The 18,618-nt window shown below is 37.2% G+C and overlaps 2 protein-coding genes across 6 annotated transcripts in view; one reads left to right on the top strand and one right to left on the bottom strand.

Annotated features, from left to right (window-relative positions):
- The window catches only part of LOC108320239 (uncharacterized), a 48,011-nt gene extending 45,770 nt beyond the window's left edge, over nt 1-2,241 (top strand). For 3 of the 5 annotated variants that reach the window (XM_017551613.2, XM_017551614.2, XM_052874677.1), the window contains 3 exons: nt 459-583; nt 1,420-1,510; nt 1,872-2,241. In XM_017551613.2, the coding sequence (XP_017407102.1) occupies nt 459-583; nt 1,420-1,510; nt 1,872-1,967 (312 nt within the window). In that variant the 3' untranslated portion in view covers nt 1,968-2,241. Of the gene's footprint in view, nt 1-442; nt 584-1,419; nt 1,511-1,871 lie in introns of those variants that run through there. The other 2 variants (XR_008247733.1, XR_008247734.1) reach the window with 2 other exon arrangements.
- Nucleotides 2,242-3,611: 1,370 nt separating this feature from the next.
- On the bottom strand, nt 3,612-5,691 carry LOC108320229 (probable serine/threonine-protein kinase PBL7). The gene is made up of 3 exons (XM_017551599.2): nt 5,472-5,691; nt 4,990-5,381; nt 3,612-4,147 (listed from the first exon to the last, which is right to left on the bottom strand). The coding sequence occupies exons 1-3, from the start codon at nt 5,590-5,592 to the stop codon at nt 3,884-3,886; spliced, it is 777 nt and encodes a 258-aa protein (XP_017407088.1). The 5' UTR covers nt 5,593-5,691; the 3' UTR covers nt 3,612-3,883.
- Nucleotides 5,692-18,618: the final 12,927 nt, after the last annotated feature.

Raw genomic sequence — 18,618 nt, forward strand, 5'->3', positions numbered from 1 at the left:
TATTCTTTGCTAAGTGGTTGTATTTAGCTCACAATGTGCTGCAGCAGATGGTTTTCTTTTTTTGGCTAAATGGATATAGTTAATTATGATTGAGAGATACTATTTTCTTCATCTTTGTTTTGAAGGTATAATGTAATTTAGAATCCCTCAATTTTCAGTTAAATTCCTTAGTTCCCACATTTTGAAACACAAATTTTGGTCGTAGTTATCTTTTTTTATAATTGGTGAAGTTTGTCCCTACTTTATGGACAAGGGACCAAGTTCACATATCATCAAAGGAACCAAAAACACATTTTATCCAAGTGTTTAATCTTTATACCCTCAGTACGTCCATGGAATTGAAGAGCTTTCTAATACGACGTGCTGATATATTTCCCAGAGAGAAAAAAGTAACCATACTGCTATTAAGGATCTTACACGACATGATTACATCTATTTCCAGTATAATAAATATGCAGGAAAAGTACGACAAGGCCATGCAATCAATTGCTGAGATGCAAAAGCGAGTTGTTATGGCAGAAAGTATGTTGGAGGCTACCCTTCAATATGAATCTGGCCAATCCAAAGCACTTTCTTCTCCAAGGTAAAAAATTATTTCAGTTGTTGCCTTTTATAAGTTATAATTTCCCTTTGCACAAGGTCTTTGAACTCAATATCTCGAGACCACCGTAATTTCATTTGTGAACCTCTAATTAAGCATTCATAATTTCATAAACCTGTTTGAGAAAACTAGCCCGGGTTTATTTTATATTTTTTTCCTTGTTAAATACCAGATAGCAAAGTAAAGAAACTTTAGATAACTCTCCTGGTTTAAAACAGATGAAAATTGCCTATTTGAGAAGTCCCCATATAGTATTGCAAAAGAAAGTTGATTATTTTTCATGCTGTACGGGGTAAACTATGAAATGCAGGAAAATTTTAAGAACTAGCCCGTAACAAAGTTAATAAAAACTTATTCTGTGATATACTTAATAAACTATGACATGCAGAATTTTTTTTTAAAATGGCCCTAGATGGCTTTAAGGTTTCCTTGACGAAACTGAATAGCAATGATGTATATGGGGCTTTAATGAAAAGGCTTGGAGTCGCCGGGTAAATATCAGTGTTTGCATTTATCTGATGCTGAACTGGAGGGAAACCTTCAAAATTTCAAATATGATTTTCTAATATAAGTTGTAAGCTTTTACCTTAAGTTTTACAGAAGTTGTGGCTGGCTTCTAATGTTTGTTCACTTCATCGTAAATAATGTCTGTTCTGTCATTTGAGTCCTGTGGACGTAACCCAGTTGCCATGGATTTGTGGGGAAGGAATTCCAATACAAAGAGCTTGATGCATATATGATATATGATATATACTAAATCCATTAATTTTTGAAGACCAAATTGTATTAGCTCAACTTTATTGGAGCTATTTTTGTAGGGCTGGTCGTGTACAAAGCCCAAGGTCTGAAAACCCCTCCCGGAAAATTAGTTTGCTAAGGTTTGGACTTGGCTGGCGTGACAAAAACAAGGTAAAATATTTTCTGAACTCTCTGTCTCCCAATTACCTGTATTCTTGCAGGAGACCCGTTATTTGGTTATATACAAATTTATGAGTTCGCTATTCGTTGGTTGGCATGCCAGTCGAACTAACAATTTATTATTGAAATTCAATTTTACTGCAAGTCACGTTGGTGTTCATAGTTATTTGAACTCACATCTCACATGTTTCAAGGAAAAAGGTTGTGTACTTTTAGTTCGGGGTATTAATCTTTGAAGGTGTTCCCAAATCGTATAATACTAGTAGTCCACATGGTTGTGTTTACTGGTCTGTTTCGGCTGATAGGAGCTTATTTTTTGTAAAGATTTTCTCTTACACATCCTATGAAACAGGGCAAACCGAATGCTGAGACCGAGGAAGCTGGCGAAAGTTTGCATAGTAATGGCTCTCCGAAAAAAGAATCCGATACCCAAGAAACTGATAGATAGAATTCACATAGCAGTGCCACAAGAACAGCACCCGTTGCTTTCCTGTCGACTTAGGAGTTATTAATTGTTTCTGATTATAACTGCCCAATTTTCTGTTACTTGTCTCATAAAGTTAGGGGAGGAATCCACTGTGAGGAATGTTTTATATGTTGATAGGCCAATTAGATGTAGAAAGCACATTCTTTCTTTCACTGACACTACCCAGTCTTTCAAAAACGTAGTGTCTTGATCTGTTTTTTATATAAATTTAGGCGGAACAACCGTGCCATTAGCATAGTTCAACGCCTGCAAATATGCACTTCCTCCGTCGTCCACATGCATGAACAGTTCAGACAAAAATATAAAACATTAGAGGACTTGTCCTCTCAATAACTCTTAGTTTAATTTTTCTCGAGCGAAGAACTACTCTTTAGAGGATAAATTGTTTTGATAATATCTGATTGCAAAGGCAATGATTAAGATTTTAACAAAACACATTCATATGGATAACTATCCATCAAATTGATAAATAGTAACAATTGATATAGTAATTACTGACTATAATGTGAAGTGCGACCCCTTTTCTTAAATGAGTCATAAAATAACCATCTTTTAATAAACTAGATTTAGACCTCATAGTTATTTACTCGGTAGGTAAAGCAAACTTTCCATGTTTGTTTTTTAAATTACATTTGAACTTATCTTTTAATAGTATCACGTAAAAATTTTAAGAGGTCTATGATTCTTGCAATTTTTTTTTTAAATGTCTCATTTTATTAATCGATTTGTATGTACTTGTTACAATGTAACACTTTTGCCTCTTTATAATTTTATGAACGTGATTTACATATCTAAGAGATAGGGTTGTCATGCATCAATGTTTCGGTTTAGTTACAAAATTATGTACTAAGAAAATTCTAGTCAACATCTCTTAAGCTTTGTTCACTTGAATGAATTTGGAAAAGAGTGATTGAATGAATTTGAGAGAATTTGAAAGTAAAATTTTTTGTTGTTTATTTGAGTGGATTTGGAGATAAGTAAAAGTGTATTTTGAAAATAAATTTTTTTAATATCACATCAATCAAATTTTACATTAATTTTTATAAACTTTACTTTCAAATTTATTTTCACTTACCTCCAAATTCACTGAAATAAATAACAAAAAAATTTACTGTCAAATCTTCTTAGATTCATTCAATTACTTTTTCTCAAATTGATTAAAGTGAACAAGGGGTTAAAGAAAAATCAGTTTGTCAAAATATAAAACAGTAACTGAGCAGGGTTCCACGCCAAATAGGTTTATTTTAGGTCCCCACGCCCTTCGTTTCCCAATTCAGCATCTCGTGGTTTTATTAGGATTATATCGTGACATTTAATCATCATAAGCGTGCACGTGTAATTGCAAAGAAACTCTGGTCAAGTATTGTGCTATGGAAGTGAATTCAAGAGCGATTGCACCGCTTAAAACCGTATAAAATGTTACATTTAAAATCTGTACTGGACAATATAAACATCTAAACAAGACAAAAAAAAAGTAGGAGATAACACATGATATTATGTTATACTTCCTTAGTTTAAAAAGCCAAATTTTACAGAGCTTTCGTTACTGTACAAACGACCAGGATAAAGAAAAATTTACAACTATGCCAAGAAAGAAGGAACATGAATCATGAATCCAGTAATTTGCTTTAAAAATCGAAACTAAGGGAAAAGGAAGTGGATATTCCATCTTGGCTCCAAATGGAAAATAGGAGCACTTATGTGCACCAGAAGTACAACAAAATTTTACAACAATTTTAGCAACTATGCTCTGAACGAAAAACACCACCATAAGACAACCAGTATTAACATCTACAAATCTATATATATTTCAGTATACGGTAAGATGTTTGAAATTTGCACCAGACTACCATTAAAAAACATTGAGCTCCATATCACTATCCCCTCTTGGTTCTAGGAGGAGTTCCAGGAGCAAGGCGAGAGCTTTGTACAGTCTTTGTATTGGGATCATATTTTTGTGACGCAAGGTAACTCAAAGCAGTGACAACATCAGCTATAACTGGACGCATATTGGCCTGCTCCTGAACACACATAGCTGCAACAGCAAGGGCCTGGTATAGCCCTCTTGAAGGATATTGACCTTGGAGCATCGGATCAGCCATTTGTGAGAATTTTCTTCGATCTTTGAACAAGGGTCTGGCCTGCAATTTAATCAAATTACTTAAATAAGGAGAAAACACAAGGCATCAAATTCCAAAATCACAATTGAATACGGTAAAGCCAGTCAGAAAATTTATGGGATATGCAGAACTTTGAGCACCAATTTCAACAACACGGTAGGAATTTTATTTTATGACAAGATTTTGTTGAGAAGGGAACAAAATAAAGAGGATGAAATCAGAAAGCCTACCAAAATAAAGGAAAAGACAAAAAGAAAACGGAAGAAAGTATCAAGTTGAAAGAACTTTTGAATTACCATTTCTTCTTGAAAGCAATGTACATCGCTAATGATATATACATCGCTAATGATCTATAACTGAGAACTATTAACTATTTGACTGAAAATGATTTCACCTGGGAGGTAATATTTTGAACTGTTTGTGAAAAGATACAAAACACCTCTTATAAAAGGGAGCAAAACCATAGGTTGCCCTAATAGCAAATCCCTATGAAAAATGAAATAAGGAACTTGCAAGTCCTATATTTAGGAAAGAGATCAAATAGTTTCCTAATAAAAAAAATAATCCATTTCTACCTGGTTACTTGCAATATAACAGAATATTTACAATAAACGGAGAGATAACAGATAATTGTGGTACACTTTAAGTACTTTCCACAAATTATCACAAGTCCACTTGTGCAAGTAAAATTTACCATGCCCAATTCATATTGAAATACTTGCCTGCCCTTATTTAAACCACACCACACTACCTATTGGCTATTAGTATGCAAATGAAGCAATCCAGTGTTATATTGGATGATTTATAATACAGCGTTCCTGCTTATAAATTACGAGTCAGGCCTAACAGTAGGACTTTCTTACCCATGCAACAAGATTCTGTTCTCCTGCAGATCTTGAATTATCAATTGCTTTCCTTCCAGTAATCATTTCCAGAAGAACAACACCAAAGCTATAAACATCTGATTTCAGAGTCAGTTGACCTGTCATTGCATACTCTGGTGCACAATATCCATAGGTTCCCATAACCCTTGTTGATACATGGGTGTTTTCCCCCACAGGGCCAAGTTTAGCCAGACCAAAATCAGATAACTTCGGATGATACCCTTCACCAAGCAAAATGTTGGAGCATTTTAAATCACGGTATATGACAGGAGGATTAGCTTTGTCATGTAAATATTCCAATCCCCTTGCAGCCCCAGCAGCTATTTTCATCCTCGTGTTCCATTCAAGTTGTTTCTTCCCAGGTGAAATATCTGAGTATCAAATATTTATTAACAATATATACTTGAAGCCAATACATGAAAAATTGAAAGAGATGACATACAAATTTGTAATAAAAATACCGTGTAAGTGGTCTTCCAATGATCCTAATGACATAAATTCATAAACTAGAAGCCTTTGATCCCCATCAGCACAATAACCAATCAGGTTGACAAGGTTAGGGTGGTGAAGAAGACTTAACATCAAAACTTCAACAAGGAATTCTCTGTTCCCTTGTAGTCCATTTCGGTCAAGTTGTTTAATTGCTACAATCTACATTCAACGTTAGAAAGCATGAAACATGTTGCCATATCAAACTACACAAATTTAAACCTCATTCCATTGATGGCAAAACTCATAAGGTGTTACTATGACTGTCAGATAGCAATGTGGATGAGAGAGAAATGATGAATACCAAGAAAAAAAATGAAGCATTTCTTCATTTCCCTAAGAATTTCCATATTCTTTCAAATACATATACGGGCTTTGACGTTTACTAACTATTTTAATTATAACTTTTCCCACAAACCTCCAAATGATGTGATTCTTTTTTTATTAGAAAATAGACTCAAAAATCTTTCCAATGATTACTAATTTATAATTTTTGGACATCTTAGTAGGTACAGTTAATTCCTTAAAGTTAATGTTTTATATATTTCTATCACCTATGACCTTTGCTGGTTGTTTTGCTTTTAACTTTCTCCACCGAACTTCAAATGAGTTGATTCCTTTTTTATTAGAAAATAGACTCAAAATGATTTCCAATGACTACTAATTTGTAATTTTCCCATCTAAAATAACAAACATGAAACAATAACTTGAAAGTAAACTCATTTAGGAAGCTTAGAAAAACGTTATTTTTAGGAAATTAACTGCATCTAGTACAGTGGTCTTAATACTATGGGTTAGTAGTCATTTTAAAGACATTTGAGTCTAGATTCCAACAAAACAAGAATCAACTCATTTGGAGTTTGGTGAAGAAAGTTATGAGTAAAACAACTAGCAAAGGTCACGGGTGGCAGGAATATGTAAAATGTTAACTTTAAGAAATTAACTGCACCTACTCAGATATCCAAAAATCACAAATTAGTAGTCCTTGGAAAGATTTTTGAGTATATTAGCTAATAAAAAAAGAATCACATTATTTGGAGGTATGTAGGAAAAATTATGATTAAAATAGTCAACAAAGGTCAAAGTTGACAACATGTTATCTCACTCAAATTACTTGAGTCTTTCCTCACCATGGGTTGCCCAAATCTCAGTTTTCAGGCTCTTCTCAAACTTGACCACTAAAAAGAAGTCTCATCCATTAAAAAAGAATGAAAAAATTACGTAAAATGGCTTTGGCTACTTATGTGCCCACAACTGACTCCTACCACACAAGTTTTTGTACAAAACCAGATTTTTTTTTGTGTAATTGTTTACAGGGTCTTTGTAATTGATTACAATGGCCAAAATGGCCTGCACTGGATTACCAAGGCATAATTGATTAAAATCGTTTACGAGCAAGTTGTAATTCATTACTAGTGTGTTTTTTGCCTGCACAAGTTTCAGGACTTCACTTAAGTTGATCATCTCACAAACATTGTTTCTTTCCTCCATGATGGAGTTCCCAAACATGACTTCCCAGCCTCTACTCACACATTAACACTAAAATCAAGTGAAAAATATTGGATTTATGTCAAAAAGTTATAAATATTGACTATGGTCACCCAATTTACCACAATTGGCTCGTGCAGTACAAGTTTCTGTACAAAATCCACTTTTTACTTGCGTAATCATTTACGAGGAAGTTGTAATCGATTACCAGTGTTATTTTTGGCTTCACAATTTTCAGGACTTCACCTAAGTTGGTCATCTCACAAACATTGTTTCTTTCCTCCATCACAAACATGACTATTCAATCAAATTGGCCACTTTCTTCATTCACATTCCAATCAACACCTCATTTCACAATGACAATAACGAAGGGAATAACAATTCAATTAACATTAACAATAATTAATGGAAGCAAAGATGCATTTTTTATAACATTGAACAAAATTGGGTACATTACACTTATTTGTTCATCTATGTACAATGTTGTATGACTTTCTATAACAAATCAATACAAAAATCACTCATGTCGGATTCTAAGCGCTCTATTTCCAGTGTACGGAGTCCTAAGTGCTTTGCTCTTGTAACACTTTCGTGATCCGCTAAAGCACGCATAAAACTTTCTCGGCGTTTTCATTTTTATATGTTCTTTGGTGTTGGTTGGTCCTCCTTCTTATCCTCTCCAACTTTAGTAGTTGGTGTCTTCAGAGAAGAAGAAAAAGTTTCCTTGCTTGAAGTACCAACATCATCATCAACCTGAAATTTAACAATATATATCATAGTATACAATCATTCATATTCTCATCAAAGATCACTAAATATAATTATAACATACAAAACTCAAACAAGAAACCACATATCAATCGAAAATGCAATCAACAAAATCGAAAACCCAAATACAAATTGAAAATGCAATCAATAAAATGGAGAAACCCATTTACCTTGCTCGAAGGACCATGGTCACCGAACATTGCCATTGCACACGAAAATGGAGAGAGAATGAAAAACAACACCTTCAACAAAGCTTGACAACGAAAATGAAGAGAGAGCGAACACGAAACGAGAGAGAACAAAATCTGAAGAGAGAAAGAACGATTGAGAATATGACAAAATGGAGAGAGATGAAACAAGGCAAGGGGTATTTTTGGAAGCTAAAAACTCTGAACTAGAAGCCCCTGCCATGTCACAATTATACATTAAAATTTATTTAAGAACACACCAATCATGTGCCGCCACGTGGCATTGTAAAAAAGTTGGCAAACCCGCGTTGTTAAAATAGCGGGATCCTATCTCTTATACATATATTTCAAAACGTATTATTATTTTATTTGTTTCATTAGGTAGAAGGGAGAGAGAGAACGTAAACTGATCTCTACATTGAAAGAGGAAAAAAAATATCAGATTGAGGGTTTTGTATCTCAGATAGAATTGGTAGTAGATAAGGAAATATTTTGTTGAATCAAAACGGAAAGGGGAGTGTATGCATTTATATAAAATCGTTTTAGGGTTGGAGGAGAGGGCCTTTAGAAACGTTTTAGGTTAAGTGGAAAAAGAAAAATAAATTCACCAGGAGGTAACCGAGAGAGTGAAGTGGCTACCTTAGCTTCATTTGTTAGTGAGGAACTGTGAGAGAGATTGTGTTAGAGACGGAGAGAACGCATTGTTTCTGCACCTGCTTAGCAGCACCGTGAGTGTAAGAGGAACCCTAGAGACCTTGTGAATTTACCGGGGAATCAAGCAACTAGTGAGAAAAACCGTGAAAGGCTAAGCACCGTTGGAAGAAGAAAATCCAAGTAAGGGGAGTGGCCAAGAAGTTATCATAAGTGCATAAGGGTTTTTGGATCGCGATATTCCAACAACGATTATTTAACTCTTTTTTGACAACGCCACGTGTCGCATGTTTATTGGTTTGTTTTAAAATGAATTTTTTTGAAAACCGTGGAAGTGGAAGTACGTAAGTTTTGTTTTAAGTGAGAATCCCAAAATACCCCTGTCTGTTTCATTGGAAATGAAGGTCTCATTTCCCTGGCTCTTCACTTTGCTTTCTCTGTGATTGTTGTCTATGCGTCGTGTTGTCTCCCTCCATTTTCGTAAAGGTGGTGTTTTTCGTAGATGTTATCGTGCGCAATGGCAAGGTCCGGTGAGCATTGTCCGACGACGAAGGTAAGTGGTTTTTCGTTCCATTTCGTTCCATGGTTTTTTGGTTTGGGTTAAGGTTTGGGGTTCGTATAATTTTGTTTTGCTTATTGGGTTTAGTAGTTTTGCTGATTTTATTTTGGTTGATGCAGTTTACCGTTCGTCACTCTTTTTCGACAAAGTATATATGTACTTTGAACGAACGCTTGACAGACGAGCATCGGTCATTGATTGTGAAGACTCCATTTGCGTGGTTTTTAGATGTGAATATGAATGTTAAACTAGGTAGAAATATATTGAGTGAGTTATTGGGTAAGTGGGACGACTCGAGTAGTGGTTTTTTAGTTGGAAATAAAGTTTTGAATATAAATGAAAATGATTTTTATTTAGGGTTGGGATTGAATATAGATGGTGAAAATATTAACTTAAAGGAAGAAATGGGAAATATTGAATGTGTGAAATACATAGGTAAAGGAACAAATGATGTGAATTCGATATACAAAATTCTAATGCGAAAACACAAGAAAAAGATCCCTTGTTCTCATTTTTGTAGCCTTTACCTATTGGTAGGGATATGTGAGATTTTATTTCCAAAACGTAGCGGAAAAGTGTTTCCCGTAATGTTTAATATTGTTGACAACTTAAGTGGTTTGGGTAGTTATTGTTGGGGTAGTCTAGTTTATCGTTTTTTGTTACGTAGTTTGTGCAAAGCTTCAGAAGGCTTGAAGAAAGACAAAGGTACAACAAACATTTACGTGGATGGTTGTGTTTACATGCTGCAAGTAATTATTACTTGTTGATGTAAAATGTAAATTGTTTGTTTATTGTTTTGTGATTTTAGTTATTTAGTAGAATTTAAGATGATTTTTTTTTCTTAGGTATGGTTTTTTTAGCTATTTGTTCCACCAGAAGGTCCAATTGATAAATTTCCACGAATATTGCATTGGATGAATACAAGTGTTGGAGACAAGTTCGTAAAACGGTGTATGGAGATAGGTTTGGTATGTGGTTTGTTATCCGAAGTTTTGTTATGTTTTGATATTTTGACAAAACTTGTGTAGTCTGAAATATGTGGTTAAATTTCAGGTTGTTGATGATGTTTATGTTGGTTCTTCAACCAAGGAAAAGAAGGAATACGGACCAACATCAACAAGAAAGGATGCCCAACCAAGGCCAAATAAGATACAAAAAAGAAATCGAAGAGAAACTTTTATGCATGCCTTAGAGGACCAAGAATTTCTAATTGAAGAACTTAAAAGGAGGGTTGCAGGTTTGGAGGCAGAATTGGCTGAAGAGAAGGCAAGATGACAAAATAAAGATCACGATGGACAAAGTGTGCCTCGTACAGAACCATCCCTGAACACTGGTTTTGTATCCCTTAATGACATTGACAGAAACAAACAACCTTTGAAGACGTATGTTAGGCTTGGAACACGAAGGCATTACAAGGGAAGAGCACTTAGGACTCCATACACCGGAACCGTAGTGCTTAGAAAAAAAATGAGTAATATGTGTATTGAGTTGATTAATGGAAAGTAAATGATCATTGTAAATAGATTAAGAAAACAAAGTGTAATGTATCGGATTTAGTTGAATAATATAAAATTTGAGTTTTTGGTTTGGTCACATACTTTATTTTTTCAATAGCATTGTTATTATTATTTATGGGTTTCTGGATTTGAGAATTTGGTGAAGTTTTATGTTCGATATGTTGTAGGTGTGTTTGTAAGATGTTGGTGTTTGAGTGGTCATTGAGGGTAACATGGGTGACCATTGTCAAAACCAGTTCATTTCAGTGACATTTTGGGTGGGGGGACCAAGTTGTGCAAGGGATGAATGAGAGTGTTCAAAAAACCCTGTGGTAATCGTTTACAGTGTGCTCGTAAATGATTACCCGAGAGAAATCCATATTTTGTACAGAAAGTTGAACTAAAGTAGTCAGTAAGCGTAACAGGGGTGACCACTGTCAAAATCAGTGAGTTTGAATGACATTTGCACTTGTGTTTGGAAGATCTTGGTGTTTGACTGTTGGCAGATGGTGGTGGGTGATGAGATGTGAGCCCAAGGAGTGTAGAGTGACCCCTTATGAGTGTGGAGACCAAGTTGTGCAAGGGATGAATCAGATTGTTCAAAATACCCTGTGGTAATCGTTTACAGTGTGCTCGTAAACGATTACCCGAGAGAAATCCATATTTTATACAGAAAGTTGAACTGAAGTAGTCAGTTAGGGTAACAGGGGTGACCACTGTCAAAACCAGTGAGTTTGAGTGACATTTGCACTTGTGTTTGGAAGATCTTGCTGTTTGACTGTTGGCAGATGGTGGTGGGTGATGAGATGTGAGCCCAAGGAGTGTGGAGTGACCCCTTATGAGTGGCGAGACCAAGTTGTGCAAGGGATGAATGAGATTGTTCAAAAAACCCTGTGGTAATCGTTTACAGTGTGCTCGTAAACAATTACCCGAGATAAATCCATATTTTGTACAGAAAGTTGAACTGAAGTAGTCAGTTAGGGTAACAAGGGTGACCACTGTCAAAACCAGTGAGTTGGACTCACATTTGCACTTATGTTTGGAAGATCTTGGTGTTTGACTGGTGGGAGATGTTGCTTGGTGATGTCATGTGACCCCAAGGACTGTGGAGTGACCCCTTATGAGTGGGGAGACCAAGTTGTGCAAGGGATGAATGAGATTTTTCAAACAACCCTATGGTAATCGTTTACAGTGTGCTCGTAAACGATTACCCGAGAGAAATCCATATTTTTTACAGAAAGTTGAACTGAAGTAGTCAGTCAGGGTAACAGGAGTGACCACTGTCAAAACCAGTGAGTTGGACTCACATTTGCACTTATGTTTGGAAGATCTTGGTGTTTGGCTGGTGGGAGATGGTGCTTGGTGATGTCATGTGACCCCAAGGACTGTGGAGTGACCCTTTATGAGTGGGGAGACCAACTTGTGCAAGGGATGAATGAGATTGTTCAAAAAACCCTATGGTAATCGTTTACAGTGTGCTTGTAAACGATTACCCGAGAGAAATCCATATTTTGTACAGAAAGTTGAACTGAAGTAGTTAGTCAGGGTAACAAGGGTGACCAATGTCAAAACCAGTGAGTTTGAGTGACATTTGCACTTGTGTTTGGAAGATCTTGGTGTTTGACTATTGGCAGATGGTGCTTGGTGATGAGATGTGATCGCAAGGAGTGTGGAGTGACCCCTTATGAGTGGGGAGACCAAGTTGTGCAAGGGATGAATGAGATTGTTCAAAAAACCCTGTGGTAATCGTTTAGAGTGTGCTCGTAAACGATTACCCGAGAGAAATCCATATATTATACAGAAAGTTGAACTGAAGTAGTCAGTCAGGGTAACAGGGGTGACCACTGTCAAAACTAGTGAGTTTGAGTGATATTTACACTTGTTTTTGGAGGATCTTGGTGTTTGACTATTGGGAGATGGTGCTTGGTGATGTCATGTTACCGCAAGGAGTGTGGAGTGACCCCTTATGAGTGGGGAGACCAAGTTGTGCAAGGGATGAATGATATTGTTCAAAAAACCCTGTGGTAATCGTTTACAGTGTGCTCGTAAATGATTAGCCGAGAGAAATACATATTTTGTACAAAAAGTTGAACTGAAGTAGTCAGTCAGGGTAATAGGGGTGACCACTGTCAAAACCAGTGAGTTTGAGTGACATTTGCACTTGTGTTTGGAAGATCTTGGTTTTTGATTGTTGGCAGATGGTGGTGGGTGATGAGATGTGACCCCAAGGAGTGTGGAGTGACCCCTTATGAGTGGGGAGACCAAGTTGTGCAAGGGATGAATGAGATTGTTCAGAAAACCTTGTGGTAATCGTTTACAGTGTACTCGTAAACGATTACCCGAGAGAAATCCATATATTGTTGTCAATACCCAATTTCGTCCGGATTAACTAAATAATAGGTCTCTTTCTATTTTTGATTTGTTTTCTTTTATTTTCTGCATTTTAATTTTATTTTATGTTATCATTTTTAGTTTCATTTTACTATTTTGTATTTGATTTTAAAAAGAAAAGGGGGGAAAGCAAAAAGCGAAAAAAAAAGCTTTTGCAACGTGACAAAAAAAAAGAAGGAAAAAGTTTTTTTTAAGGGAGCAATGTACGTGTGTGTTGGAAGGAGAGGGGGCAAAACGTTTTCTGCTGCTGGGGTGATGGCAGAGGCGAGTTGCAGGGTACTGGTACAATCCGTTTTGGGCATACGGAATTGGCAGGGATTTCGGCACAAAAAGACAGAGGGAGATGGAAGGGGCATCAACAAAAAAAAAGCAGAGAAGGAGGATAGGAGGGGAGAATGGGGAAGGCTTCTTCATCTTGGAGGATCATCCATTGCTGAGGGGGAGCTTTTCACAGCAAAGAGATGAGGGTCTTGGTGAGGAACGGATCACTGGAACAGAGACAATGAAGAGTGATAAAATGAGAAGAAAGAAATAAAAGAGTGGCAGAACAGAGGGAAGAAGTAGCACGAGCATCAACTGGTATGTTATGAATTTGTATAAAGGTTTGAATGTGTTTCTGTAATGTCTTGTTAATAGTTGAATGCTTAGCTAAGATGTTATACCCCGTGAGTTACCGTGTTGATTCTTTTTATCATCCATTCACTTACTCATAATTTATTCTACTTCATTCATCAGTAAACCTCAATCACAATTTTCCTCACAAAGATAAAAATAAAATAGAAAGTGCATTGCAATTCAAAGGGATGGTATCACATTAGAATAGAGGTCAGAATGATCAAAACAATTGCTTATACTTGATCCGAACCTACCCATTCACTCATTCACGGATCATGTACATTTCTTCTCTGATCTGCTTTGTATCATCCTCAAATCCCACATTTCCCCTTACTAAACTCCCTGCAATTATACCTCAGTAGCTACTACACGACGCATCTTCTCCTTCATAATCCCATTGTTGTCGTCTTGCCATTATCACATAAGTGGTTTCCTTTTCTTTTGTTCCATCCAAACCTGCAAGGAGAAAGTCACAAAACCAGAGATAGCCAAGCCGCCACAAACTCTACAATTTCAATTCGGCTGATCCAATCACCCAAACAGTAGCTTCAACATCTTCCCCACACGAAAATTGACTCAGCCACCGTGAATCTCCCTCACTGTTCCCCATTCAAACCGCAAGACCATCTTTTTCCTACAACCTCCACCACCGAGTGCAACAGCCACTTCAAACTAATCACCACCGTGAAATCCCCAGCACCACCATTCACCATCACAAAACCCCTTCTTCTCCTCTCTTTTCTCCCATCCTCGGAACCCAATCATCCTTCCCCCACTCACAACACAGTCATCAACAAAACCCTTTCGTCTCAACTCTCAACCCAACTCCAACCCTCAAGATTTCCTGTGCAAAGTTTTGATATAGCCATGGAAGAGTTTGAGTCTGTGGAGCGTGCCGCTAAGGTGGCGGCGGCAGCAGCGGAGAAGAGAAGGAGGGAGGTAGAGGAGCGAGGGCTTGGCGCGGCAACGGGCAGGATCTAAGGCAGCCATCGGCGCACTGGCGGTGGCCGGTCTTAGCGGAGGTGGTGGCGCACGTGTAGAGGAAGCAAACCCATCCTTGGGTTGCCGTTTTCGAATGGAGAAGAGGGACAGAAGGTGGTGGCGCCGCGGCCGGCAGTGGATCCGGTGGCGTTCGGTGTCGCCGGCGAGGCTATGGGATGAAGTGGGTGCTTGAGGGGTGGAGCGAGTATGTGAGGGAGAGACTTGGATCTTGGATGTTGAGTGCAAGTGATAAAATGAGAGGAAAGGGGCAGAACCCCTAGTGTTTCAGCTGGGAAGAAGGCCTTGGGCCTAGTTTCAGACCGTTTTCTCCTCTGCCACCCCCATTTCTCGTATTCATAGCCCCCTTCATTTTCATTCTCTACTTGGGCCAAGTAAAAGAAAGCAACAAAATAAAACAACAAACCTTTTCTGCACCCCCATTTCTTCTAAGTCGAGCCCTTTTTCTACTTGGGCTTTGGCCCAATCTGTTATCAGAATTTAATTTGGTTTGCAGCCCCCTTGTTTCGTTTTCACACCCCTTTTTCCACTTGGGCTTAGGCCCAATCTGTGTATAAAAGGAAAAATAGCTTAGACACCCCCTTCTCTTATTTAAGCACCTCCACACCTTTTGTTATTTACTTATCATTATTTATTTATTTATCTTTTATTTTTATTTTATTTTATTTTTTATCTTTCCTTTTGTTTCCATTCTAAACATTTGTCTACCTTTTTTAAAATATACTTTTATAAACAATAAAAATAATAATAATAAAATGTGTTTTAAAGGTTTAAGTACGTGTGTGATCGCACGCATCGTCCTCGTGCTAAGGCCTTTTTCCCTTTCATTAAAAAAAAAATATAATAATAAAAATAATAATAATAAAATGTGTTTTAAAGGTTTAAACGCGTGTGTGATCGCTCGCATCGTCCTCGTGCTGAAACCTTTTCTCTTTTTATAAAAATACCAAAAATATATTTTAAGGGTTCTAGCACATGTGTGATTTCACGCATCGTCCTTGTGCTAGAAAACCCTTTCTTTCCTATAAATAAAAATAAAAAAAAAATATTTAAAGGGTTCTAGCACATGTGTGATCGCACGCATCGTCCTTGTGCTAGAAAATCTTTTTTAAAAAAAAATAAAAATAAAAATAAAAATATATATTAAGGATTCTAGCGCATGTGTGATCGCACGCATTGTCCTTGTGTTAGAAGACCTTTTCTTACATAAAAATTACAAAAATACCAAAACATCCTTTTTCAAACAACAAACAAATTGCTACCCAGAACTACGTGATCCTTGATTCTCCATCAAAAGTGGTGATACGTAGGAGCAAGGCTAGTCCTTGTCAGGTTCACTTCCGAAAAATCCAAAATCATTTCAAAACAAATTTTCAAACAATTTCCAAACAAATTTCTGAAACAATTTCCAAAAGAACTACGTAACCCTGATTTCTCATTTTGAATGAGAATACGTAGGAGCAAGGTCAATCCTTGTCAGGCCCAAAAAACTAAAAAATATATTTTGTTTATTTAGAATTTTATTTTAGGGGATATTTACACATTTTGAAAACCACATCATATTCGTGCATTTAGTTAAAGGTATTGCCTTAGGGCAGGCGTTGTAGGGTGCTAACACCTTCCCTACGCGTAACCGACTCCCGAACCCAAAATCTGGTTTTTGTGGACCGTGTCTTATCGTTTTATGGTTTTTCCGTAGTTTTCCATAATAAACTATGGTGGCGACTCCAAATCTCTTTTCAAACCCATTTTCTTTTTTTGGATCGTCGTCCCGTCGCGATTCCGGTTGCGACAATTGTACAGAAAGTTGAACTGAAGTAGTCAGTAAGGGTAACAAGGGTGACCACTGTCAAAACTAGTGGTTTGAGTGACATTTGCACTTGTGTTTGGAAGATGTTGGTGTTTGACTGTTGGGAGATGGTGCTTGGTGATGTCATGTGACCCCAAGGACTGTGGAGTGACCCCTTATGAGTGGGGAGACCAAGTTGTGCAAGGGATGAATGAGATTGTTCATAAAACCCTGTGGTAATCGTTTACAGTGTGCTCGTAAACGATTACCCGAGAGAAATCCATATATTGTACAGAAATTTGAATTGAAGTAGTCAGTTAGGGTAACAGGGGTGAACATTGTCAAAACCAATGAGTTTGAGTGACATTTGCACTTGTGTTTGAAAGATCTTGGTGTTTGACTATTGGGAGATTGTGCTTGGTGATGTCATGTGATCCCAAGGAGTGTGGAGTGACCCCTTATGAGTGGGGAGACCAAGTTGTGCAAGGGATGAATGAGATTGTTCAAAAAAACCCTGTGGTAATCGTTTACAGTGTGCTTGTAAACGATTACCCGAGAGAAATCCATATATTATACAGAAAGTTGAACTGAAGTAGTCAGTCAGGGTAACAGGGGTGACCAGTATCAAAACCAGTGAGTTTGAGTGACATTTGCACTTGTGTTTGGAAGATCTTGGTGTTTGACTGTTGGGAGATGGTTCTTGGTGATGTCATGTGACCCCAAGGACTGTGGAGTGACCCGTTATGAGTGGGGAGACCAAGTTGTGTTAGGGATGAATGAGATTGTTCAAAAAACCCTGTGGTAATCGTTTACAGTGTGCTCGTAAACGATTACCCGAGGGAAATCCATATCTTGTACAGAAAGTTGAACTGAAGTAGTCAGTTAGGGTAACAGGGGTGACCACTTACAAAACCAATGAGTTTGAGTGACATTTGCACTTGTGTTTGGAAGATCTTGGTTTTTGACTGTTGGCAGATGGTGGTGGGTGATGAGATGTGACCCCAAGGAGTATGGAGTGACCCCTTATGAGTGGGGAGACCAAGTTGTGCAAGGGATGAATGAGATTGTTCAAAAAACCCTGTGGTAATCGTTTACAGTGTGTTCGTAAACGATTACCCGAGAGAAATCCATATTTTCTACAGAAAGCTCAACTAAAGTAGTCAGTCAGGGTAATAGGGGTGACCATTGTCAAAACCAGTGAGTTTCAGGCAGAATTCCAGCTGTAAGTGGATGGGGAGGTAATATTTGGTTAGTGGTATTGGTGTTTTACTCACTAGTGCAATTCTATTTAGTGTATCATAAATTCAACATTACATATTAAATGACGAAAATTGAGCATCCAGTTTGAATATAAAGAACTTCATTAAATTAAAGACTTGACATTATCAAAGTAGGAACTATGATACATAGTTTTTTATAATGCAGAAAATAAAGCCTAAACAAGCAATTCTAAGTCTGAGGATTGTTTTCAGTAGCACTTTGGAACTGTTGCAGTTGTTCTTCTATGTTCCCAACGCGCGATTGCAAGGCATCAAACCTTGTAGTGATGACGATGTCCATGTTTCCAAATCGAGTTTCAAGGGCATCAAATCGAGTTTCAAAGGTATCAAATCTTGTACCAACGAAAGTCTGAAGTTGTTCTATGCAGTTGATGACATTATTTAGTGTTGTAGATGAACTGCCTTGGTCATCATCTTCTCGTTGTTCATGTTGACCTTCTTGTAAGGGGGGATGGGGGACGTTGCCTTTGGGAACCCATTCTCCTTCATCATTTTGCACATAACCAAATGATGCTACAACTTCACTACCCATTTTTTGCTTCAACTTCACTTCTGAAATGGGATCAGTGTCAGTAGGCACTTCAAAGTGTTCCATGAAGATGGTTATCAAATGTGGATATGGCAATTTGGCGTTCTCCCTTAATGCTCTTTTCATCTTATATCTAATAAGATATCCCCAGTTAATGTGAATGGAATTGAAAAATGCCCATAGCAGCATAATATCCTCTTCGGATGCCTGACCAATATTGGTTGCACGAGGAATTAATACTCGAGTGAGAACGTAATGAAGTATCCTTGGTTGAACCTTCATTTGGCCCGCTAGTATTCTGGATTGTATGACTGCATCATCTCTACAGACTAGTTGCCTTGCAGTAACAGAATCGTATTGTTCTTT

Source organism: Vigna angularis, chromosome 3 (assembly GCF_016808095.1).
Source record: "Vigna angularis cultivar LongXiaoDou No.4 chromosome 3, ASM1680809v1, whole genome shotgun sequence".
NCBI lineage: Eukaryota > Viridiplantae > Streptophyta > Magnoliopsida > Fabales > Fabaceae > Vigna > Vigna angularis.

Bases quoted from the DNA above. Each gene is read 5' to 3' on its own strand.
- LOC108320229 (XM_017551599.2), bottom strand. From the start codon at position 5,592: ATGTTAAGTCTTCTTCACCACCCTAACCTTGTCAACCTGATTGGTTAT. The intron at 5,382-5,471 runs GTATTTTTATTA...TTTGATACTCAG, and splicing joins ATTGGAAGACCACTTACACG to ATATTTCACCTGGGAAGAAA. The intron at 4,148-4,989 runs GTAAGAAAGTCC...ATTAAATTGCAG, and splicing joins AACAGAATCTTGTTGCATGG to GCCAGACCCTTGTTCAAAGA.